This window comes from Caloenas nicobarica, chromosome 19 (assembly GCF_036013445.1).
Source record: "Caloenas nicobarica isolate bCalNic1 chromosome 19, bCalNic1.hap1, whole genome shotgun sequence".
Classification (NCBI taxonomy): domain Eukaryota; kingdom Metazoa; phylum Chordata; class Aves; order Columbiformes; family Columbidae; genus Caloenas; species Caloenas nicobarica.
Genome location: NC_088263.1, coordinates 10,235,540 through 10,260,961, shown reverse-complemented (window position 1 = coordinate 10,260,961; position 25,422 = coordinate 10,235,540). Strand labels below are relative to the sequence as shown.

The 25,422-nt window shown below is 47.7% G+C and overlaps 2 protein-coding genes across 4 annotated transcripts; one reads left to right on the top strand and one right to left on the bottom strand.

Moving 5' to 3' along the window:
- MRRF (mitochondrial ribosome recycling factor) lies at positions 1-13,817 on the bottom strand. Of its 3 annotated transcripts, none has more exons than XM_065648681.1 (7): positions 13,764-13,816; positions 12,700-12,899; positions 12,095-12,250; positions 10,738-10,856; positions 8,274-8,365; positions 2,640-2,799; positions 4-1,128 (listed from the first exon to the last, which is right to left on the bottom strand). In XM_065648681.1, the coding sequence occupies exons 2-7, from the start codon at positions 12,872-12,874 to the stop codon at positions 1,051-1,053; spliced, it is 780 nt and encodes a 259-aa protein (XP_065504753.1). In that variant the 5' UTR covers positions 12,875-12,899; positions 13,764-13,816; the 3' UTR covers positions 4-1,050. The 3 variants fall into 3 exon arrangements, with proteins under 3 accessions (XP_065504755.1, XP_065504753.1, XP_065504754.1); XM_065648682.1 differs by having other exon boundaries at positions 13,559-13,770; XM_065648683.1 differs by lacking the exon at positions 12,095-12,250 and having other exon boundaries at positions 1-1,128; positions 13,764-13,817.
- Positions 13,795-25,422, top strand: RBM18 (RNA binding motif protein 18). The gene is made up of 6 exons (XM_065648684.1): positions 13,795-13,899; positions 13,970-14,086; positions 19,109-19,235; positions 20,299-20,385; positions 22,179-22,264; positions 23,518-25,422. The coding sequence occupies exons 2-6, from the start codon at positions 13,974-13,976 to the stop codon at positions 23,675-23,677; spliced, it is 573 nt and encodes a 190-aa protein (XP_065504756.1). The 5' UTR covers positions 13,795-13,899; positions 13,970-13,973; the 3' UTR covers positions 23,678-25,422.

The following is a 25,422-nucleotide window of genomic DNA, read 5'->3' as shown; positions in this document are numbered from 1 at the left end:
AACTGCCCTGGGCTCGCCATTTTCCTTTATTCATTTATCATGGCAAGCACTTTGGCCAAAATACACAAAGCAGAGAAATTGTTGACATGTGGGGCCCTAGCAGAGCAAATCCTTCATCCTTCTCCCTCTCCCCACTGCACACAAACTAACTTTTTGGGAGTTGTTTATTTAAGGACTGCAGAGCACTCGGTGCTCTCTGAATGCAGATGCTGCGGGCGCGGGGCTGCGGTGCTGGTCACCACCTTCCCTCTGGCCATGGCCCGGGAGGCGCTGGGAAGTACCTGCTGGTGGTGAGGAGCTGAGCTGTGCGATGTGCTCAGGACTCCGTTCTGCTTCTACCTCCTCCACCCTAAAATGTGGTACCAGTGGCTTGCACGAGCCTTCTGTAGCCGGTCAAGGAGGGCAGATGCTGGGTTTGGAAAGTTCCTGTGTTGGCTTTTGGTCTCGGTTCAGGCTAAACCAGCCACGCTGACAGCACAGGTTTCGGTTCTCTATCCCTGAAGCCCAGGGAACCGCGGAGCCCGTCTGCCCTGCCCGCCGGCACCAGTTGGTGCTGAGCTCCCTCGGTCCTTCCCGCTGGCCAGGCTGCCGGCAGCTCTGCTGGCCACGGGCTCCTCTGGGACACAGGAACCCGAGGGGACGTGCCAACCAGGAATGGGCTGTCCCAAGGCTGCTCCTCCACATCTCATTCTGATTTTATTTTAAGCAAAAATAAACGCCGAGGTTCACAGCAGGACAGCGCAGGTTTCCCTCGCCGGGATGCGAACGCGCTGGTGTGAGGTGAGTGGGGCAGCCGCCCCTGCAGTGTCTCAGTGTCCGTGAGCCCCTCCAGCAGCCTCCAGCCCTCCTTCCTGCTAGTCTATTTTTAATTGTAGTTCACCCAGTTCTGTTGCCACCCGGATGAAGAACAGCGAGGAAAGTTCCCCCCTCCCTCCAGCACAGTCCAAAGTGGGGAACTGGAGCAGCCAAAGCTGAGGCTGCTGCCATAGGGCAGGAGTGGGTGGCAGTCTGTCCTTGCTCGAGGAGGGAGTGTGTCCGTCGGGAAGACGTTTATCCAAGCAGCTCCTTGGTCTTCGCTGCCAGCAGCTTGTCCATCTCTGCTGCAGCGCTGTCTGCCATTTGCTGGATCTGCAGCAACATAACACAAGTCTGAGCCATACGCCAGGTGATGCCAGAGCTTAAAGGGAAAGCAGTGACTGGATCACCTCCTGAAACAAAGCCTGAGGTCTTAATAAAACCCAAAATAGTGCTGGGGCAAGAACGGCCTCTTCCTGGGGGCTCCCACCAGCCCTCAGTGATTCTGTGCCCGTGTTGCATCTGCACAGTGAGAGCAGGGACAGGTCAAAGGCTCTGAGAACAGACATGGCACAAACTCCTGGCTGAGCTTGGTCAGGTCCTTATTTAACAGAATGACTTCAAGGGAAGGCAGAGTTAAAGACCTGCTGGTGTTGGCACCAGAGAAGAGAGGGCTGATCTCCTCACCTCCTGCAACCTTTCCGCTATTAGAACCAACTAGGTAACAGTAGGAGCACAGCCTTAGTACACGCTAAGAACTCACACATCAAGTGACAGATCTGTTTACTTCTTGTAAAAAGAAATGAATGGTGATTGCTAAAGCCCTGCGCAGGGATCATGTCTCCTGGTAGCACCAGATGGACATGACGAGCATGTAAACAGGACCAAAATGTGCGGGCACTTATTTGAGCAAGTGCAGACAGAGGCTGGAGCACATTGAGGGGTCTTGGGTACTAGTTTTACAGGACCAATTTAAGATGCATTTGCTTCCAAGGTATATGATGATGACCCTTCCTCAAGCTGAAAAATTTTGGGTACAAGCAAACATGAGACTTGAGACGCTACCTCTACAAATGCAGAAAAACATCTGTCTGCTCTGGGAGAACTGCTTCCCAACAGGATTCAGTTACAATAGCATGGCCATTTTTCCTGCTTGCACAAATGCTCTGTATATCAATGTTTATTTTTGTGAGCACAAAGAGAACTGTCCTGAAGCATTTGCAATGTATCTAACTTTAGCTGTTAATAAACAAACAGCTAAAAAGTAATGGCCTGCCTTCACAGGCATCAACTCAGCAAAACACTTAGGCTTGCGCCTGAGTTTATGCCCAAGTAATTGACTTTAGTGACATCTGCTCTTAGGGAATTAAGCGTGTGCTTAAGTATTTTCCTGAATTGGAGCCAAAAAACTTCTAACAGAGATAATCTTGCTAGCCTTTTCATTAATAACAAACTGGAGCAATCCTCATTAACACCAGCTGTTTTGCAGTGGCCAGGCCCTGTGTAGATGGTGGTAAAGCTACGGACGTGGGTCGATTTGATTCCCCAAGTTCAGCTGGTTTGTGCAACAGTCCCTTGTAGTATGAAAGCTTTTGGGGAACATTTGTTTTTTCCTGTGTCAGTTTACAATGGTTCATATCATAAATTCAGCTTTGAGATTGAACCCCCAAATCCCACAAAGAAAAGGCAAATACAGCAGCCATTGCCAACTCCAAAAACTCAGCCCAGGGCTACCCGTTCCCCAGCCGGGTCCTCAGCACTGGAAATCTGTCAGCAGGGGCTGGGACAAACACAGCACTGAGCTGGGAAACATCATGATATGGCAGAAGGAAAAAAAAAATTACCTGCTTCTCTAGCAGCCAGATCGTATCTTCAGACACTTTGTTCTTGAACTTCTTGACCTGGTTGACACTTTTGCTTCGCACCTTTCTCAGAGCCTCTTTGGACTTGTTGGTGGACTGCTTGGCCAGCTTGGCCAGGCTCTCCCTGTGCTCCCTCGTTACCCTGGAAGTGAGGGGAAAGAAATACACCAAAAGCAAACAGTGTCATGTGCAGCACAGCCAGATTTATTTTCTGCAATCGACTCGGGGTAAATGCAGTGATCCTCCCTGACTGGTCTAGGCAGAGCTGCCACCGAGCCAGGCTGCGCAGGGACACCCAAAGCCGCCTGTGTTAAGATATTTTGCTCTGCAAGGATGCTGTGTCACCGGGGCAGGGGAACAGCTCAGGATGTGTTTTATCCTGTTTTGGTCCACCTGAGCAAATCGGTCACCTCTGCGCAGCATCGTCAGGGCAGTGCGCCCCAGTTAAACCAGTCTTGAGCCTGGAATGGAAAGTTCCCAGCACAGCCCTAAGCTGAGGGACTTGGCCTGAATCTTATTTGTTCTATAGTTGTCACCACAGTGCCTGAAAGTCATGCTACAATGTTTAGTCTTTCCCTTTTTCTGCTGCCAAAGCATCTGTGGGAAAAGAGGGAAAATCCAGCTCCAGACCTGAGAGATGCAGCTGAAAAGTGCAATTCCGCAAAGCCAGGGGGCAACCTCCGTCCCTGCCTGGAACTCCGTGTCATCTCCCTGCAACTCGAGAGCCTCAATTCTATACCCGGAAGCCACAGAGCTTACGTTTCACTCAACCTTATTCCAGCTCATCATAAAGCTTTTCCACCAACATGATGTGAACTCCTGGTTTGACAAGAGGATGAGACACGCCAGCCACGGGTAACCTGGCCCAGGAGAACTTCAGCTCCACCTTCCCCCAACGCAGGGCTGGTTACTGCTGTTGTGCCACAGGAAAACCCTCAACTTTCCATCCCAAACTGAAAACCGCAGGTGATGAGGGAGTCTGGCCATCTGAATAAGGCACAGGAATGGCTGACGTGTCACCTCAGCTCTGGTAACGCTCCAGCACCTACAGCTGATCACTGTCAACATCAACTGCTAGGGCTTAACAATAATATTTTAATTATTTTCATGGCTATTGAAGTTTCCAGACCGCCTTGAGAATTAAAAACCCCGGTGCGCTCACTGAGACTTGCTAGCAAGAGAGCGCCCGTCTGCTCGCAGAAGATATTGCAAAATAAACATTTCACAGGAGTATTTAGAAATTGGCTGCAGCAGCCTGGGTCACCAAAACACTGAGGCCAGGACTCTTCCTGCAGAGCTCAGGAAATGTGGGGTGAGGGTGTGTGTTACGGGGAGGCTGTCAGGGCAGGATTGGACCCCTGGCCCCCCGAGCCGCACGCGTGCTGGTCCCTTCCCCCGGCAGCCGAGTGCTCGTCGATGTCTGCAGAGACACCGGCCTCTCGCCAGCGATCTTTATGCACCGCGCAAGGGGGAACAGGCTTCTCAGAACGGATTAGTAAGCACAGGATTGCTAGAAAAGCTGACAGACCTAGAGAGCAGCGACCCAGTGTCCCTCCTCTGGGGGTAACCACAGGCAGCGGCTCGTCCCCCCCAGCCCGTCCTGCTCCCCGCCGAGGGACAGCCGGGGAGGTGGCCAGTGAATGGCACACGTGGCAAGGAGCTCCTGGCCAGTGCAGGCTCAAGCCTGGCCCGGACGCCTCGTGAGAAGTCAGCGGGGTGACTTGTGGTTTCCTCCGCATCCCACCAGTGATGCCTTTAGGGCTGCTCAAGTCCGAGGTCCCGCGGCACACGCACAACCAGCTGAGCCGGCTCGCAACCAGAGGTCTGGGTGAGGTGAGATTCTCAGGCAGCTTTTGGGGGGGCTGGGAGTCAATCCCGGCTGCTCAGCTCGGAGGAGGGAGCTGCAGGTCTCGCCCGTCTCCTGCTGGGTCCGCAGCGGGGCCGCCCCCGCCATGGGAGCCCGAGCTCCCCGTCAGCCTCTCGCCGCCCCACTCGGCCTTTGCGAATTGTGCCGAGGGTATCACTCGCCTGCTTGGGGCTGCCGAGCCTTTAAGGAAATGTTTTTGTTTATGCAGCGCTGCCAGATTTCCTATGCTTCTTGGCACGGGGTCACAGCTTTCATGCCTCCTTGTCTGTCTTTATTAACACCAATTTCTTTTTATCACTGCACAGCGCCGTGGAGTTTCTCAGTGGGTTTTATGTTCCAGCCAGACTGTGTGTAAATTCTCAGCAATGCTACCAACAATGCCAGAAACGGACGCTTTTTCAAGCAGATGCTGTTTCTGGTTAAGAAATCCATCAACACGAGCCAGGCTCATGGTTTCTAAGGACAGTTGCTTAATCCTGCCCCCAGATCTGGGACTTTTAAACTGTTCTTAGATATGTTTGCTTTTCTGTCTAGTAACCATTGGCCCTACCTTTAAAGCCAAAAACTGTGTGAACCTGGGGAAGGGGTGCCAGAGTTGGGGAACAAGGACAAGGAGCCGCCTGCAGTCCCTTCTCCTCTGCCCCGCAGCCCGAGGAGCAGCAGCTCAAGTCCTGCGGTTCCCCAGGGACGCTCCTGCCCTGCCGGGAGCGGGACGGAGCCTGGTGAGTTCAGAAACACCCACGGTCCCATGGGTGACATCTCCTCTCTTTCTGCTCCCCCAGCACCCAGCGGTTTAAGTGGCGCAGCTCTCGGATGCTGCTCTCCCCGCGCAGCCAGCGCGACACCGGCCACGTCTCGTCTCCAGCGCAAGATGTTTCTATGGGTAAGAATAGTTTCTGTATCTCAAACGCTAGGAATTTCCTGTGAAGGAGAGGGATCAGTTAAAGGAAAGTAGGCTTAACTAGATACTCGGCATGCATGATTGCAGATAAACACAGGGTGCAACATCTATTGCTCAACAAAAAGCAGGCAAGAGACTTCTGATGATGAGCTCAGAAACAGCTTTGGGTTTTTTCAAATTAATTTTTTTAGTCCCTTTTCCCCATAGTAGGTATCTGTGCATATTTCTTAAAGGGCAAAGGAAAAAAAGCTCACAATGAGTCATTAAACTTTCAAATGAGTCATCTGGCTTTCAGTAAAGCATGTGTAAAAATATTACTGATTTACAAACAATATCCAGTGTAACACAATGGGTCCAAAAAAGATGAATCTAAAAATGAGGCAATACCATAAAAGACACAAGGTCAGGTCAAATTCGGCCAAGAGATCAACCAATACAAATGTTCCCATGGCTGGTTTTCTTTCTTTTCTTTTTTTTTTTCTTTCTAAACCCTCAGAGAATACTTTTTATACAAATAAATATTGCCTATGCAGAGCTAGCAACACAAACAAGCGAATGCCTTGGGGAGCAGAGGGGATCCTAGCAGGAAGCAGAAGTAAACACGAACTAAAGCAGTGTATTTTTTCTGTTAAAACTGCAATGCAAGAACTAAACTATCAGAATAAATACTGAAATGTAAACTCTGTTTTAAAATGCTCAGTTGAAACACTCTTAAGCACTGGACCTGCATAAGTCAAAATACGATGCATATGTGTCCAGCTGACAGGTCAGACTAAGAAGTGTTTCTAATAACAGGCAAGGACAATTCAGGTTTGAGTTTGCTTTTACTGTGTCTCCCGCGTGAAAAGAATCAGTTTCTGCAGAAACTGTATTGTCTCTTCGTTTCTGATTTGTTTGCTTATTTTGCACACCTGCCGTAATTTTGGCAATTTCACTGCATCTGTCTGTTCTATCTTCCTTCATAAACATCTTTAGAATTTGGAAAATGAAAACCTTAGAAAATCAGAAAAAGTCATTCAGGTGTACTAAAGAGAGGCCTCTAGCAGAATCTGATTATTTCCACCCCTCTTTGCATTAGGAGGTTTTAAAAGGTTGAAACTGTCGTCTTGTCTTTTTGACAAGTGGATGAAACTCTGAAAGACCCTGTTGTGTTACTAAGGAGCGGGTGAGCAAACAGGACGGGAGGTGCCTGTGCAGCAGATCTGCAGGGCACGTGTCCCAGGCCAAAAATCTCCTTTATTTAGGACTCCCTGGGTTGCCAACCAGCCGAGGAGAAAGGAGCAGCAACCCGTGCAGAGCAGAGGAACGAGGGGGCACATGAGGCAGATCTTCCCTGGGGAAAGAAGACCCATTTTCACTCTGCAGCACCGAAAAAGATAGTGATAGACCATATACATTTGTTTAAAAAACAGTATATATTTTTTTTAAGATTGGGATTTGCAGTTTCGTAGTTTCCTCCCCTGCAATTCATATTCAAGGATGACCCAAGTGCCCATTAACAATCAAACCACTGTGCAGCAACCCGGGAGCCTCAGCAATTATGAAGATAATGGTGCCCTCCTCCTCCTCCTCCCTGAGGAATGGGGGAAGGGCAGGGAGCACAGGGAAAAGAAAATCAGCAAATAGAATGATAATGTCATTCCCTCTCACCGACAGCAACGGAAAGCTGCAATTAGACTTCTCTGATCAAACTGCTAGATGAAATTCCATAGAATTTTTAAAGTAGATCTAAAGCGCGAGAAATACTTGGCTCATCTTTGCTGGAAGTCACCTGCCCATAAAACGCAGCACACGTGCAAGGTGTGTGCACAGGCAATACAGAGCCATCCTCACCCCTCGTGGGAGTTGTTCTTTACCCTTTGTGGGAGCTGTTTGCAGCACCCCAGTGCCAGGTAACCCCAAGGTGTGAGATCATGTGCATCCGCATCTGCCCGGGGTATTTAGACGGTTCCATCGCTGCAGGGTCTGAGCACCCGCGGGAACTGGTGAATTTTCTTTGTATCGCGCAAAGCTGGGCCAAGCAGAACCCCTGCCCCTGCAGCAGGCTGTGTCTGCACTCCTGAGCTGCGGGGACAGTCCCAGGGGACCTGCTGGTGGGTCCCACTCCACGGAAGGTCCAGCCCGGTCCCAGGGACCGAACACGCACACAGCTGCACCCGCTCTCTATTTAGCACTCACGTGGTGGCACCTCCTGCCTTACCCGAGGGCTGGGAGACACTCATGATGGGTGAGGGCAGCGATGCTCCAGCCTCGGCCAGCAGCAGCCGGCTTCTCTGTCAGCCCCACAACAAAGTTTCCATGCAGCCTCAGTTACACAACAAGTATGACACAAGAAGAGTGGATTTTTTAGCCAAAGCTATTTATTTCCTCCCTTTTTCCTTCATTGCTTCCTCATAGTGTTCTCTGCAACAAGGTGCTATTCACCCCTAATACTACTGGCTCGTTACTGCTGCTCTGCGCTGGTTTAACTCAAGGAATCTACAGCAAGGCAGCAAAGGATCAGCCTCTGAATTACGGCAATACAGCTCCAAAAGCCTTTCCCTGTCTCATGCAGAGTGCTGCAGCCAGCTAGGACCAACTCTCCTCCGCACGGGGAAGATAAAGAACAATAAGACCAACCACCAGATGCCAAAATGTGGTGACTTACAGCTCACGCACTTGGAAGAGCTTCCACCAGACGCTGTTAGAGGCTCAGATTTTTTTTTGCTAACCTGCAATATAGCTATTTGGAAAACAGCTGGATCACAGCATTACAGTAATTGCGTGTGTTCACCCTCTGAAGGACACTGACTGCAACCTACTGCGTTACCTTGCATGGTGATGAACTTAGGCTGCCATCAATACTCACTTAGGAACTGGCACCCGAATTATTGTCCCATCTGCTTCTGGGTTCAGGTTCATGCCACTCTCCCTTATAGCCTTCGTAGCTGCAGCTGTGCTCTGTAAAACAGATCAAAAGGTAAAGGGAATTAGGAAATAATCATTGCCATATGCCAGAACTCTGTCAATAGTTGGCAATCCATCTCCATGGAACATGGAAACATTTACTTCTGTTACCAGTAAGATCAGGAAGTTACATTGGTGCGGAGAGCTTTGATCAAAGCGAGTGGGAAACTACGGCCGCGCTCGGTATCGGGGTAGGGGGCACAAAGAGGGGGAGTGGGGAAGGGAAGCAACAACAAAAGAAAACTGTTTTCCTTCTTTGAAACTATTTGAATGGTTTGAGGCAATGCAGAGTGAAACCGCAATAAATTCCCAAGGCATAGCCCGACTGTGGTGAAGGAGATGAAAGATTCTGAGCATTTAAAAATTCCAGTTGAATGTTTCCCACTAGAAATCACACAGTGCCAATTTAGAAATGTTATTTAACTTAACCACTTCAGCGCTACAACCTAACCACGTTACAGCTGGGCAGTAGCAGTTGGCTGAGAAATAGAGCCTGTGCCCAGCTCTATGTTTATTTTACAGCTTACTGCTTAGGATTAACTTCTCGAAACTCCATCACCGCTGGCGGACACTCTGCTCTGCTTAAAAGGTGGGGTGCGCAGGTTTGCCTGTAACTGCGAAGTGATTAAACGGCTTCCTTCCCCATCCCAGGGCGCTGGTGCACCTCTACAGAATGTCAGGATTCATGGTTAAACTGGAGTTTTGCCGGGAGCTCCGCAGCGTTCCGCCAGGTCGCTTCGTTCTCGACGCTGACAATAACAAGACCAAGCAAGTCTGTGCTCTTGTGGCACTCACGCGGCATTTCCTACAAGGTGCGTTGCTATTTCTGATGCCCTTTCCCATCGTTACCTTTAGCTCCAGGCTGCTGCACTAGACTGTATTTATGAAGTTCAGCTTTTGTCAACTGAGGCACAAAATAAAGCTCTGCATAGTTGTTTAGGTCCCCAACATGTGACATCACTGAACAAAATGACTGTTTTGTGTTTTGTAAGACATAACTGCTGTCTTCCAGAGCACAACAGGGGCAGAGAAAATGTAACCAAGATGACCTCAGCATGTTAGGAATGTAAACGTGTTATTCTATGGACGGTGCTTGTTCTGTAGGAAGGAAATGCTCAGTAAAAGCTGTGCTGTTTAACAGACATATTGGAGGATATAGAGGAAGGGGCAAATATTGCAATATTGCCCCAGCCTTTTGCAGCCCATGATATAAATAGCCATGCTTAAAATATATAGTCCTATTTGTTTTTGTAACTCTTGGCCAAACAGAATTTGACCCAGCAAGTCCTTTTCTATGATTATTTTCTTTCCCAGACCCTTCAGGCATTTTTATTTGCTTTCCAATGCCATGAGGCACTGGCTGTATGCTGTCAATAATGATATCAAGTGAACGTGTGTGTGTGATGGTTTTAAAGAGTTCAGTCTATCCGTGGAACACTTATGGTATAAAACAACTACATTGAGAGAAACAGTTTTAGCTCTAGTTCAAATGAAAAATGGTCCTTTGGCTTAGAAAGCAAATGTAGGCAATGGTATATATACTGTGGTTATTTCATTTCTCATGTGCCCATTTCTCAGTCTGAGCTCCTGCGTGGACGTGGGGTATGTCATGGAGTGATGTCCCCGTCCCTCTCAGCTCTGGCACTCCGAGGGACCTTGGGGCACTCGCTGATGAGGGGCCGTCACCCTTCACACCATGATACACGCTGGGTACACTTTAAGAAACACTCAGGCATCAAGTGCCTTACACTGACCTCCTGAGACTTTGCTGACTTAATTAATTGGGGAAAGCCTTTGCAAAATAAATAGAGATAAGCTCTGGCAACCCTCCAGCCCTGGAGTGGGATGAGCAGCTAACCCTGCGCTCCCTACTGCTCCAGGCTGAGCCTGCTGCAGGGCACCGCTAGCGTTTGATCCTAAGGTGGGGTTTGGATTTGCTGCCTCATTTAGGGCCAAGTCTAACTAGGACCCCTGCAGAAAATTAAGGGAAGTTGGCTCTCCCATGGGATAGGTCTAAGCATCTAATTCGGGTTCTGACCTGCAGGTGCTGCCAAGGGAGGAGCTTGCAAACCTCAGCAGAGCTGAAGTCAGGCCCCGTGACAGCACTTAGCACAAGCCTGGCTTAGTCCTACCAGGGTGGCTTTGCAGAAGTTTGTAGGCTACGTCAGCAGCTTCCTCCATGAGCGCTCAGGGGGGTTACCAGCCCCGGTGATAAATAAGTTTTACAGGAGTTTAATGATGTCCCGGCACAAATCCAGACTATTCCAACCACGTCTGGTTCTGTGCATGGCCACGTCTTCATAAGGAACTGAAATGACCCATTATAATTATCTCCCCTCACAATGCCTTCGGCAGCGTGTCCTTACCTCTGGAAAACTGGCCATGTTCACTATAAGGAGCTGTGGTGACTTCTGTGAGATCTGCCCCAGCTGGTTCAGCGGAAACTTCCCGTCTTTTGTCACCACGATGATGTGATCGAGGGCCCCTCAAAACAACCAAACACAGGGAGTTTCAGTATGTGCCAGCAGCTCACAGCGATGCTGAAGAATAACACATATGCAGTGTCCCACTTTACCTCTGGTATGCAAAATATAGATGTTACAAAAGAAAAAAAAAACAACACATGTTTATTCAGCCTTCAGGTGCTGTTTGTGTTCATGCATCCCCTGTGGTACTTGCAAGCTAAATATTTCAGTGCTACTCTAAAGCACAAAAACGCGAAAACAAAACTCGTTTGTTTTTGTTACTAGAATAGGAAAACAAGCAAGATTGTTATGAATTGAAAGGAAATAGCTATTTTTTAATTCTTAGAACTTAATGAAAACCAAAATGTTGTTATAAAAATCCAGACAACTATTGTCTTTAACTTAGCAGTGTTCTCTTAAACCCCTCATCTTTTTTTCCAGGTCCCAAGAGGAGGTGTAGTACACTGACTAATTTAAGGTATTCGGTTTCTCCCTGAGCTACTCTTAATCTGCTCTCTAGTTTCTGCTGCAAAATGTTAACAGGCCAAAAGGCACATGGGACGAGGTACTTTATCAGTGCAATTAAAAAAATATCTATGGTTAAAATAAATAGTTAAGAGACCGAGCTAGGCTTTCCAACTCCATTAAAGACTGAAGTGCCCCTGCCAGAGCTGGGGTGGTGAATGATTCAAGTTTGGTCATTGTTTAATGTTAAATTTTATCCCTGAAACTTGATACTACTCATAAATCCGTATGTTCAGAGTGTTATAGTAACTGTAGCTTAGGCAAATATATTCACATTTCTTCCTAAGACACAAAATTCACTAAGTGAAGAAGGCTCATAAAGGTCATTAACCACAAAGACGCACAGCAAAAAAAGTTTGTATATACCAGACACCAGCCTGATGGCAATTTCCAAAAGGCTAATTTAATGGCAATTGGATTTTTCCTGCCCTACTGCACCATTAGCTGACAACCTGCTTCTTCATCACATCTGCAAACAGTTCAGTTAGACACTTTTGACATCTCCCACTTACAAAAGCTATTTCCAGGAAGCTATTAACAAAAATGGATTCTTCCTGGTCAAGCTCAGGGTGAAAAAAGCCTTTAGTTGGGGACGTCAAAGTTGTAGTAATTGTGTGCACAGTGAATAACTCAATAAAAATAAAATCAGTTTTGAAAAATTCAGAGTTCTCCGTTACTGGGACTGGTGTCCTTATTTACAGGCAATAGAGCATCACATGAGAAAGTTACCAACCTGGTGAGGTTCTAACACTGAGATTTCTGCTGAAATCTTCTTTCAGAGCTTCTACCACTGCCTGCATGTCTTCACTGGTTTCCTCCAAATTGATAATATCCTCAACTAGGGCCGCACTGATATTCACTCTGGCTTGAGACTGCCCTTTACCTTTAGCTGCAGATCACAAATAAAATTAATTTCTGCTTCTGACAACAGTTAGTTGTTGCATTAGAAAGTAGAAAGAAGACATCAAACCCACTGTTGGCTTCAGAATTGAGTCTAAGTTGAACTGGATTAACCGTATCTTTTAATGAGTAAATTGCCCAGCACTTGAGCACATAAGCCAAAATACATTTGTAGGTCAAGCTGTGGGCACTGACTCCAGCCCAGACTGTGACAATTGCCACCCCAGCCCCTGCACAGCAGCAGCTCCACATGGTTCCTCTCCCTGGGGAAGAGCTGAGCTTTCCTGCACACTGCAACACCGTCAAACCAGCTTCTCCAGAGCTGCGTCCTGCCTGAGTTAGACCAATACTGGTACAGGAGATAAAAGGGATAAGAAAAGAAATTCTGGCAACATACTGTGGGGTTGCAAACACTAGGAAAAAGGCTGCTGCCGTTACCTTTTTTGGTAGCCAGCTGTCTGCTCGGCAGCATCCGATGGCCGCAGTGGCTGCAGCCAGATGGGAGTAGGGCCGGGCAGCCCGGGGGGGCCCGCGGTGGCCCCCGCAGCGCTGCCAACCGAGAGCGATGCAGCAGGGAGGGCAGGTGACGGAAGCATCTTAGTGCCATCGCCATCGCTTACAGCTCTTCTCTAATTCACCTGGAAAAGAGAAAAAGTAGGTGGCCTACTGTGTGCTAAAAAGCAGCAGTGTCCCTCTCGGTGCAAGTGACGGTTCAGCGGCGTGAGGAGCAGGTCTGAGCGCTCTGCAAAGACCAAGGGCTGAATTTGGTGGAAGGGGCTTGGTGGCAGCCAGCTCGTGCTGCGGGATCTGTGTGGCCTTTGCACAGAGGGGCCTGGGACGCAAAAGCCATGCTGGCAAAGCAGGAACAGCTCATCAAAGCACCTGGGATTTGCACATCAGCCCAGGAGAAACTGTTACACGAGGTTTTGGGCCCCCAGCCCCTCCACGTTCACCGGATGTATTTCACACTGGGCTGTCCGGGGCTCTGAGGCGTTTCTGCAGCTCTGCTGTGCTCAGAGCTGCACAAACACGGACGGGAAAGCGGGTCCGTTCAGACAAGGGCGCGATGTCCGGCGGGAGCCGGGAAGCTGCTTGCGGCCAGCGGCTACGGAAGGGACCGGCCTCCCGCTCCGCTGCTCCGGGGGCACGACTGTCCCCTTGCTCCCCGGCCCGGCGGGGACCCCGCGGGGTCCCTGCGCCCGCCGCGTCCCTGCGCCCCCCGGGGCCCGGCCCCGCCGCACGTGCGCACAGGCCCCGCCCACTACAGCCCCGCCCCGCGCGCTGCCCCGCCCCCTACCTGACCACGCCCCCGGCACAAAGGCCCCGCCCCCCGGCCCGCTCTCCTCAGGACGCGCCGGCCCCGCCCCGCCCGCGCCCCCGGTGCCCCGCGGAGGGTCGGGCCGCTCCGCCCGCCGGGCCGGGCCGGGGACGGGACCGGGGGCGGCGAGGGGAGGGAGGGGAGGGGGAGGAGGGGGAGGGCCGGTGCCCGCCGCCCCGCTCACCGCCGCGCAGCGCCGCACGCGCCTGTCGACGTCATCGGGCCGCGCCCTGGCGATACGTCACAAAACAGCGCCAAGGGCGGGGCGAGGCCTGCGTGAGGACGGAGCGGCCGCGGCCCGCGCGGTCCCCGGTGTCATGGTGAGTGCGGCCCCGGCCGGCCCCCCTGCCCCCCCCGTCCCGGCCCCGCTCTCACTGCTGCCCTCCGCAGAGCCATGGAGCCGGCGCGCCAGACGCTGCCGCTAGAGAACGCGTCCATCCTCTCCGAGGGCTCCCTGCAGGACGGGCACCGCCTCTGGATCGGCAACCTCGACCCCAAGATCACCGAGTGAGTGACCGAGCGGCGCCGCTGCCCCGGGCCCACTGCTACTCGGCCCTCCCGGTGCCCCCCGGCCCTCCCGGTGCCCCCTCCGCGGCCCAGCCTCCCCCCGCCCCCCCGTTCCCCGGTACCGGGGCCGTGTGTCCCGCGCACCAGCCGCAGCACCCGGGCGGTGCCGCATCTCCCCGCCCCGGTGTGACCCCCACCGCTGGCGGCCCCTCTGGTCCCACCTCCCGTCCCCTCTGTGGGACAGGTCACAGTTTGGGGGGGGTGCGTGTTTGGGGGTGTCTCCAGGGCTGCGCTGGCCCCACGGACCAAGAGGCCCAGAAACAGGTGCTTAAAGCACGGCCCGCAGCATTTCAATGAGCTGCTGCTCGGCTGGAAGCCCAGGGGTTGTAAAGGTCTTTGTTTTCTAAACTAAGGAAGTGTTAGAATTGTAGGCTGGAGAATTCCAGGATGACCAAGAGCCTTATTTCCTTATTTTGCTCGTGTCAGCAGTGGAATGTACGTTGAACAGAGATGAGTTACTCACTTGAGTAACTGAGTGGTAAAAAGGTAGGGCACGGTGGGACTGGCTGCCTGTGGTGGATAAGTGCACAAATCAAACACATGTGTGTGCATTTTGTGTTTTCTGCAGACTACACGTAATTATCTTCTGAGCAAACATAATATCTGAACAGCCACGTGGTCAAGGAATAGTGACTTGCTGCCCAATATCTGGATCATGTGTTGAAAAACCGTTAGGTTATGTATAAACAAAAACCAAAAAAACACACAACCAAAAAACCCACCAGAACCAAACCAAACAAAAACCCCACCCACAACCCAAACCAAAACCATTTGGGGTTTATACACTTCTAAGAAACAAGCATTTTTGATTAACTATTGTGTATGCCTGTCATGGAATACTTTTTTCTTCCTGCTTCTCTTTGTGTGTGTGCAGGTGCTCGGTTTTTATTCTAAATGTGGTTCATCTTAACAGAGCCGTTTTCTAATAGCCTCTAAATGGAATCACTAGTGCATTGTGCTTTTCAGCCATTCAGCTTTGGGTGGTTTCTGCATTAATTACCATTTTTATCCCACAGTTATGTTACTCTGGTTTGTCCACATTCACTGACCACATAAAATTAGATATAGCAGTTCTTGAACATGTTGTTTCCTGGGTCCTTAAAGATTCAGGAAACTGGGTTAGTGTGAGGGGAAGAATAGCAGGTGTCTGTAAGTGCATTAGATCCTTCACTTCCCTGGGGTGATTGTTAGTGGTGTTTTTAAAGACCGTTTCAGTCCAGGTTGTTCTTCTAAATCTAGGCCAGAGAAGTAATAGCTTTGTATGTCAAAATTTACTATTTTCGTAGGCTGGGTGAAATGAGTTTTGTGGGTTTCAGTTGGCTTCTTGCACAGGTGGGCTGTTCCTTTTTGAATAACCTATTGCAGCTGTGTGAACTGGGCATCTGGGGTGGGCATGGCCGCCTGGGTGCCCTCGCTGCTGGGACTGTGTCTGGAGCAGCATCACAGCTGTGGCCAAGGGACTTCGTTCTCCAGCATTATCAAACCCAGAGCACTTCTATGCTACTAAATGTTTAAAGTTTGCCCAGTGATGAATGACAGTGCTTGTGTATTTCAGGCCTTATAACGCTGTGTCTTGCTTTAAAAAATGGCAATTTTCTCCCGCAAACTATGTTGTAATCTCTGTTTTCTTGTGAATAAAAAAAGAGGAATTTCCTTTTGACACCTTCTCATTGTAGAGAGAAAGTGAGGTTCTGTGTCAGGTCAGTGAGTGTATATAAACCATCTTGACCCTTACTTTCTTATCATAAGGGCTTACATCTCTGCTCCGAGTTGCTCATTTGAATTATCCCTGTTGATAGTTTAGTAATCACATGACTAAAGACATGTGCCTGAAAACTAAACAGCTGTTTCTTCATTTGCTGCTTTTATCTGTTTTTTTTTTTTAAAGATGCTAGATTTGTTTAAGATGGAGTAAAGTTGATTGAGTTGTTAGCAGGGTTAATAACTGGTTGTGACTTTCTCAAGCAGAAATGAGTTCAGAAAGTCTTGATTTAATCCAAGACTTCTGTTTAGAGAGCAACCTATAGCTGCAATCGAGCACAAGAGAGTTAATAGGTAATGTACACATTTGAGCACAAGCACATCAAACTTTCATGATGTAGGACACTGTCTCCTTATACTTCAGCTACATCTCCTGTGTGGCAAGTGGAGCAGGACTGCCTCCTCTGCCCACTTCTGTTTGGAAAGCCTTCTGAGACTTCTCAACATTCTGGACAGGCAAAAATTTCATTTCCAGCTCTACAATTACACATATGTATTCTCTAGTTTCCAGTAGCCCTTGAATGACCATTCATTTTCCATAGATATGAAAGAGCGGGTGTTGAACTTCCTTGGCTGTTCTGCTGCTTGTCTGGGATCCCATCTTGATGAGTCTCACCCAGAAAACAATGTGTGCATAAGTTGTTGTTACAGACTCCTACTGACTCCCAGTGGGGCAAAATTCTTTGCAATAATAGGTTTTGCATGTGGCCCGGTACCTTTGCGGTATCCTTGGGACGGCATTGTTCAGAGGAAGCCGTGCCTGCGTTTGAATAGCGCTCGGGGTGCCAGGAGGAAGAGCGGAGGAAAAGGAAATGGGGGAGCTGCTGGTTTGTCTCGCATTCACATCAGATGACGGGAAGTGGAAATTGCGGTTGGCTGCGGTGATCTGTACAGCACAGCGGGGCCACATCTGTGTGAATAACTTCCAAGCTCTGGACAACCCAAGTTGTTGCCATAGTAAAGCTTTTTTACATGTTACCACTTTTTTTTTTTTTAAGGTTTTCCGTGACAGATCTTCCTTCACAGATCTTCCTTCAGGACTGCAGTCCTCTTGGCTTGGAGAACTACTTGTCAAGTTACTGTTAATGCCCTCACTATATTAACAATAATGAATCATACAGCCTGAAACTTCTAGTTACACAAGACTTCAGTCCCAAGCTATTCCATGGAGAGCAGGTGACCTGCAGTTGTAAAAACTGCATTCGTGGTTGGAAAATAGTGTTTGCATCATCTGTGATCTAAAGTTTCTGAATAAAATAGATTACATAGGTTGCATCTAAACTCTTAATGAAACTTGTTTTAAAGGAACAACTGCAACTTTGCTGCTAAGAGTATTACTTACATACAGAGGTTCTCAGAGGAAAAAAAAAAAAAAACAAAATGCCAAACTACAAAGGGTTCCTTTTAGAAGGGGAGCTCAGGGCTTTTGTTGTTGCTGAACAGAATGAGATGAGTCCTTGTTGCCCTTCTACTGCCTCTGTAATTTGCTGATGGGGAACAGCATTCTAGTTGTGGCAAGGACTTTATTTTCATACTGCTGAACTTGCAAGTGCTTTTTGTAACAATACATTTACAGAAACAAACCTGAGGTGCATTCATATATTTTGGAGGCTCTGAAAGTTCAACATGTGGGGTTTTATATGCATCACATGGCTCCAAAGTTAGTGTTTTTACCTTTATGTCTGTGCCTGCTTGTTCATAGCTTGGTGTACAGCAGTGAAACTTATCTACTGTGTAACCAGCTCCTTTTTCTTTTTCCTTTGCTCTTGCTTTTCTGTCTCCCTTGCCTTCTGAGCACAGCCTGAGGGTTCCTAGGCCTCTTGGAAGACACAGTCTGTATTCCGAAGGCTGTAGGAAGCCTTCCATAATCAATTACAATGTGTTTGTTCCCATGGGAGATAACTTGGCCTTTCTGTGCTGCTCGTCTGAACACTTGCTGCACCTTCACCTCTTTAAAAGTGCACATCCTGAGTGTCCACCGTGACCATCCTGTGAGATGACTCACATTCCTGGAACTTTCTTGCCTGGCTCCTGAAGCTTAACAAAGGGCTGTGGCCCTTCTCAAACATCCTATCGGGCTTTATTAGGAAAAATGTTCTCTACCCTTCCTATTTGGGCTGTCCCTAAAGCTGCCTGGTACGTTTGGCCATCTTGGGCCACTGCTGACCGTTGATGTCTGGACGTGCAAGGTCTCATCCAGCACCTGGTGCTCTACATGCGTGCCGAGTGCTGAATGTCATCTTGCAAGCAGAAAATTAGGCTTAGACTATGTGGCTTGCTAACAAATGCTGTACAACTGATCAGAAGAAGATGAGTCCAGACTAAGACACCTTTATTAAACCCTTAGACAATCCTTAAACTCTAGAGCTGGGATCAGACAGTGAAGTAGTAACAGGTGTCATTTGCCTTCTGGGTCAGCTGGTGGTGTTAAACGCTTTGATCTGGGGAACCAGAAAAGCTGCAAAGAACTTTTAGAATTAGATGTGATTTGTACAGCAAATGTGCTCTGTATTTATAGTTGCTCAGTGCGCTAGATACTGAGCACACAGATTTACTCTGGCTTTTCCCAGTTTCATCAAAACCAGCACACTCCCAACTGGATGGCAGGAAGATAAGTGGCTAAATAGGTCTCTGACTTTCATGTGTCTGTCCCTGAAAACTGTCTGAGCCAAAAACACTGGCAGATCTGGCCTGGATGATACTGGGGTCTGTCTGGTGCCTCTTTGGCCTACTGTCAATTCCTGGTTGCAGCTTTTTCTGCTGCTTCCCCAGCTCTGCCAGGTGAGTGGGAACGTGATTGCTTTTCTGTGTTATGGGGGGACCAAGGTTTACGCTTGAAAGTAGGTGTGATTTAGGGAGGCAGGAGGCAAAGCCCTCCCAGACTCCTAGCAAACCACTGCATGGTTGCCCAGAAGCCAACTATGAATAGATCTTCTTCATGCCCTTCAGCTGGCACCGCTGGGAGGCAAACTTTGTTCCTTGCGGTTTTTGAGCAGTCACTGACAATGTGGCTCAAAGCTATGGACGCTGAAGGGTCACTGTACAGGGCACCCAGCTCGATGGGTGTTTGGGAATACACGTGTGACACAACTGAACAGCTTGTGTGACTGTCTCTGATACGTGTGTGTGTGTCGGGGATTCCTCTGTCTCCTCATTTTGAGAGTGGTGGAAGGTTTCATAAATGTCTTCTCTCCCATTCAGATACCACCTTCTCAAACTCCTTCAGAAGTTTGGCAAAGTAAAGCAATTTGACTTTCTCTTTCACAAGTCTGGTGCTCTGGAGGGGCAGCCGAGGGGTTACTGTTTTGTGAACTTTGAAACCAAACAGGTATGTTACTTTTATCTAAAATTCTCATTTAAATGACTGGCTTCTTTCCTGATATTTTTTTAATGTTAATATAAAGCTAAAACAGGAAGGGATAAATTAAATACCTTGTCTACACAAACCCACTGGCTCTAACAGCTCCACTCTGTGACTGTTCCTGGAAGTACCAATAGTGATTTCCTTTCTCTTGTGCTGACTTTTCCTGAATGCTAATTGGAGAGGGCCAGTTCTTTGGTCCACTTTTGTTGTGAGCTCATGGAGTTGTACCGTAGAGATGCTGTGATCTGCATAGAGCCTCGGATCAGCCCGCCAGACAGCCTGAAATCCAGAACTGCTCTCAAGTCCTCCTGTTTTGGTTGGTTTTTTTTTTTTTTCTTCATGAATATACAAGCACCAACTTGTGTGATGCTGCCAAATGTACAACATGACACATCAGCAGCATCCTGGAGTGAACTGCCCCTGGCTGCACAGTTGGGGTTTTAGCTCTTGTTTCAAAGCAGAAATTTCAAGTCATGCTCACCTGCAACATCAGAGTTGTCATTATTTTGTCATAATTCTGCTAAAATTGTTCAAAAGTTAGGAATAACAGCATGTTTGGAGGTTGCTTGTGTTTGCGTGACCTCATCTTTTTGCTGTGCAATTGCCAGTAAGGATGTCCGAAGAGCCCTGACACAGCATGTTAGCTCTAGAAAATTACTAATGGGAAGGTGGAACAGCATTGCAACATAAATCTTCAACTGCTGTGAATGAAGTTTTATGGGAGAGTCCCCAAACTGGGATTCCACTGCTGAGTCTAGAACAGGACCGAGCGGATGATGTCCCTGGTGCGCATGAGCAGGATCTGGAGTAGGCATAGACCAGTGTTAATGAGACACGGGTCATCACTGTAATGAGTCACAGTGTGTTCTAGAGAAACTCCTGTAGCATGGGATACAGTGGGATAAACTTTCTTTGTCAGTTGGCTGTACTTACAGAAGGCTGCCTAACAAAGAAAAAAAGGCTCTTTATGTCTGAGTCGGTTTTGACTAAAGACTCGGTTTGTTTATTGAACTGTCTTCCTGTGCAGGAAGCAGAAAAGGCGATCCAGTGTCTCAATGGGAAGCTGGCCCTTTCCAAGAAACTGGTGGTGCGGTGGGCACATGCACAAGTCAAGGTGAGCTGCTCATTGTAAGAAAGAATTGCTTTTAATTTGCAAAATTGAAAAACTTTAATATTAAAGTAACAATTCTTATCAAGGCTGTCTTAGCCTGGCAAGATAATTTCAGTCAGTTCTAGGAAATAAGTCTTATAGAAAGGATATTAAGGATCTACCACTTCTCTTATCTACTTAAACTGTGCTGGATGAGCTGTGAGTAATAATAGGCCATTTAATCTGATGTTCTTTGTAAGGGAGTTTCTGATCAGAGAGGTGGGAACAAATTACTTCTATAAATGTCCATGTTTCAACTTTTCCCGAAGTTAGTGAGTGATTGGCTGAAAGTCTGAATCCTTCCCTTTGTGATTTCACCCCTTTTTGGATAGGAGATGCATGGAAATCCCCAGTTACCGAGTGCATTGTTCTACTTCTGAAAGCACTTATGTGGCAACAGCCCTAATTACTTCTGACTTTAAAGCAACATATTTCACATTTAAGCTAAATATCCTTTTATTGCTTGGTTTGCTGCATAAAACATCAAGTTTTTAATATTTACTTAGGCAGTACCTTCTTGGAATGTCCTTGTTTTAATTTTTTAAAATTATTGTCTTATTTCTCCTGCAGTTATTTACTGTCTAGTATTTGATAAAGCAATTTATTTTGAATAACTTTCTTTGCAGATAAATGGATTTGGGGAGAGGTGGGGGGAGCCACTTGTTCCTGTTTCCCTTTGACTAGTTTGCTTTTAGCATGTGGTGTTTATCCCACAAGCAGCTTTCTACCCTCTCTCTTATCAAGTACACAAGTGCATCTGTTTTGGATGCTAAAAAAGCCCAAATGGGTTTCTTCATTAAAGGAGACCATGTTGTTTTAATTATTGGCTTCAGGAGCTCCAGGCGCTTGTCAGCACATCCAGGCTGGTGCACATCCAGTCTCCATTTTCGTCAGCTCTGTAGCTCCCAGAGCAGCACATGTTCCGGATGCCTGGGCAGCGATTGGGCCGTACGAGGAGTTTCAGCTGGGAGTGCAGTGGGCAGCTCTGCGCTGGCTGTCCAGGGTACGGGGAACAACGCAAATAACTACTTCAGTTTGCACGGCTTTGTCTAATTGTGAATGGAAAGATTTAAGAACACAAAACTTCGGCTTATTGTAACAAGTGTTTGTTTTAGACAATACCAGCACCGTGCTAAGTAGTTTTAAGATGAGTGGCCAAGGCTTACCAGACACTGTCGGTTTGAGCAGCTCTGCTGAAAAACAAACCTGACTTTGTGCCAAGCAAAGTAAGGAAGCAGAACACTGCAGAGAGTTCAGGAGGCCCGTTGCCTGCAGAGATGACAGACTCACAAGCTGCCTTCTACAGAAAGGAGATGGTTCCTAACTGGTCTTTTTTCTTTTTTTAGATTTTCTCCTAGCGCTGTACGATTCTGTGCAGTCGTGTGCTTGGGTTACCTTCTGACTGCACAATGTCTGGGTAAAGAGCATAGCAATACAGTACAGTAGTTACCTTAAAATTTACCATCTTTGCTTTATGCTTTATATAGAGGGCGACAAGATGTGGTAAGACAGGATAAGGTTTAAGAATCCATAGTACAGTGCATGTAAGTGTTCAGTATCAGAATCAACAGTCCATGCTGGTACTAAACGAATACTGAGGTTGGGATTTGTTTCAGTGCTTGGCCACTAAAATAATTCTTAGCAAAAACTGCACAAAATATGAGGTTATGTTAATCCAACTTTAAAGTGTATCTGTGGGCAAATGTTCCTCTGTTCGTAATTCCAGCTGACTTCGATCCTTGCTCTCTTGTTCACAGAGATACGATCACAATAAAAATGAGAAGATCCTTCCAATCAGTCTGGAGCCGTCGTCCAGCACGGAGCCGCCCCAGTCAAACCTCAGGTAGGAGATGGGGTGGCTGAGAGGTGACCAAACTGCGCAAGTGGCAGGAACTGACTCTTCAAATTCAGTGAGATCTGGAGTTGTTGGCATTATGTTTGTGCTAAAAATCTAACGTGACAGCAAGCTGGTTTTAGAAGGGCAGCATGCTGCAAAGTAACTCATTTGATGTGGGATGCTTCAGACTTGAAGTTCATTTTCTAACATGTGAAGCTGCTGGGGCAGTAGGAAGGAGAAGAGGTAAGGAGAGGAACTGGGAATGTGTAACATTCCAGCTTATTTGGAGAGAATGTGCTTTGCACATTGCATATGAATTTTAGTGAGAGGTATTTTACTGTAGTAATTTGATTAAGCAAAATCCTTGTGAGCAAGAATTTCTATTATAGTGGTAAAAAATTAAAACAAAATCAGAGATAGTACTACTTTTTTTTTTTCTCCTCTGTGTTCTGTCAGTGGAACCCTGAAAGGAACCAGGACAGGGGATAATGAGTTTGCCTACAGATAAAATGAACTTGGAATTCAGAAGTAACACACAAGGAAGTAACGAGCAGAGACTTGAGTCATGCAGGTTGTCAGCTATGTCAGTGGCACAGAGGAGTTGTTCTAGTGAGGCTGGATGCTGCAAGAAGCCACAGCAGAGAAGGGAATGTTCCTCTGTCTGTACCCAGTGGAGAACAATTAATAACAAAAGTCCTCGGAATTTGGGGTGTAACCTGGGATAGCTTCTCCCTTTGGGATAAACCCTGCTAATGCTGAAATAATGTTTCTTCCCGACCTAATTAGAGTCTGGGGTTTTCCCATCCCGAGCAGTCTTGTAGCTGGGAGGAAGTCTGGCTTTCATTTCTCTGCTGTTTCCAGCAGCCTCGTCTGAGCTGCACTCTGCTGCACATGCTCAGACCTCTTCAAATGACATCATTTTACATGGAGTAGGAAGCCTTGTTGTGTACTTGTCTCGCTCAGTGTCCTCAAGAAAGTGCTGAGTAGGTGCAAGGACCGTTATTTTGTGGTGCTGTGATTTATCTTGGAGGACCTTGTCTCAGCAAATCTGTGCTGAGGATTGATATGAAGCAGTGTGGGCTTTAAGCAGCAGATTCCTGCCTCCTGTCTTCACGCGGCTTGCGAATGCAGCAGCGGGGGCTGCCCAGCCCCTCCTCGTGTGACTCAGTATTCGCACGTCAACAAAACCTCTGGATTGCTGTAGTCTGATGCCATGCTCAGATCAAACTCAATTTCCCTTCTGCTTTTCCTCTTTCCAGTGTCAGTGCAAAAATAAAGGCCATTGAAGCCAAGCTGAAAATGATGGCAGAAAATCCAGATGCCGAATACCCAGCAGCGCCTGTTTATTCTTACTTCAAACCGTCGGATAAGAAAAGGACTACTCCTTATTCCAGAGCTGCCTGGAAGTCTAGAAGATGATGCTTATGAATGGATAATAGTAGCAAGAAACACTGCTTTGTGTTCCTGGAGTCCTCCAATGCTTTTGTACTTTGTCGAGTGCGAAGGATGCGCCAGCTGAGCGCTGTGCGTGGCAGGGTGTCTGTGACACCTCGGGTGAGCTGCCGAGCGCTCCTCGCTGCCCGCGCAGCTGAACGCTGTTCAGAGAAGTAGGTTCCCTTCAAAGCCTCTGATGAACATGCAGACAACCTCTTGTTAGTGTGCATTCATTAGCAAGATTAGAAACAGTAACTAGTGTATGGAGTAAAGCACATCCAAAAATACTCCATTTAACTGATTACTTTTTAAAGTGTTTTGGAACAAAAAATATTCCGATTTGTGTTTTTTAACGGGAGGGGAAGCACTCGGTTTTGATGAACATTCTGTAGTCACCACGGGAAAACTTTTTTGTCTCAATAAAACTGATTTTAAATAGATTTTGCAACACTTTTAGTAACTGTGCATGCAATATTTTATATGCACCAAAGAAAATTTATTTTGCATTTTGATTTGCAAAATTTCAGGTATTAGTTTATGATATGGTAACCTTAAGATAAGACATGACACAGGCCAGGTATTCCTAGTGTCGTTTACGCTGTAGGTATGTATCTCAATGTAGGAATTAGTGTTTTTACCCACCACGGAGGTCTGTGCTGTGCTGTAAGCTTCTGCGCAGCAGTGGTGCTTCTGATGTTTGCATTCAGTAATCCCTTTGGTGGTAGCTCTTCATAAACCAGATGTGACAGCGTGAGAATAACCCTGCAGCCTCGCAGACATCTGCCACGCACGTGACCTCGGGGTTCGCCCACCAGCCTGTCCAGCTGCTGGTTTTACTGCCTGGTGAAGGTGGTCGGTTGCCTCTTGGTATAACGTGGCACAAGTGTTTGTGCTGAGGATTACCTGCCCCAGGTGCTTAATTCACAAGTCCGATGGGTGGAATTTTGCTTAAACCATTTCACCTGCAGCCTTTCTGCCCCTGTCAAAAGTTATCTGCAAAGTAGAAATCTGAGGGGGGCAAAAAGTCCATGTCTGGCAGCGTTTTCTCTTTAGGATGTGCAGTGGCTGCGTGTGCAAGGTGGTGTTGGAGAACGTGTGTGCTTGGGTCCAGCAGACACCGGTCTGGCTTCTGCTGCTGTCTGCTCTCTCTAGTCCTGTCAGTGGTGAATCTTTACCTCGTATTCACTCCTGGGTTGCTTCCCCAAGCTAGTTAACAGTGGTCTCAAACAAGAGGAGGAAAATAATTGTTAGCCAGCCCCTGGTTTCTGTGTGCAGGTGTTGCTCACTGGCACAGCACAGGTTTGTATTCCTGCAGTGACACACCCACCTCCAGCAGAGCCCTCCTGCTCCTGAACCGAGTGTCGGGAATGGAGCTGTGTGCGCGTGATGGATCGTTAAAAGCCTGAATTGCTCAAAAGTAGGTCTTGTGCTGTTAGATATTTGCTTTCTAGTTTTTGTTTCCCTGAGTAAAGACACAAGTATTATCATTGCGAGTTTGTATGCCTATGAATGTCAATAACACCCATTTATATTTCTCTGTGAACAGCCTGTATTTTGTTCTTGTGTGGTCTAGTGTGTGTAGTCTTCCAGATCTGTATCTGCATTATTTAGAACAGCAATCAATTCTGTTTCTATTAGAAATTTAGAAAATACCTAGACTCAAATTTGGTATGTGGTTGTGTTCCCATCAGAAACATACTTTGATATTTATTTGTATTTAAATACAATTT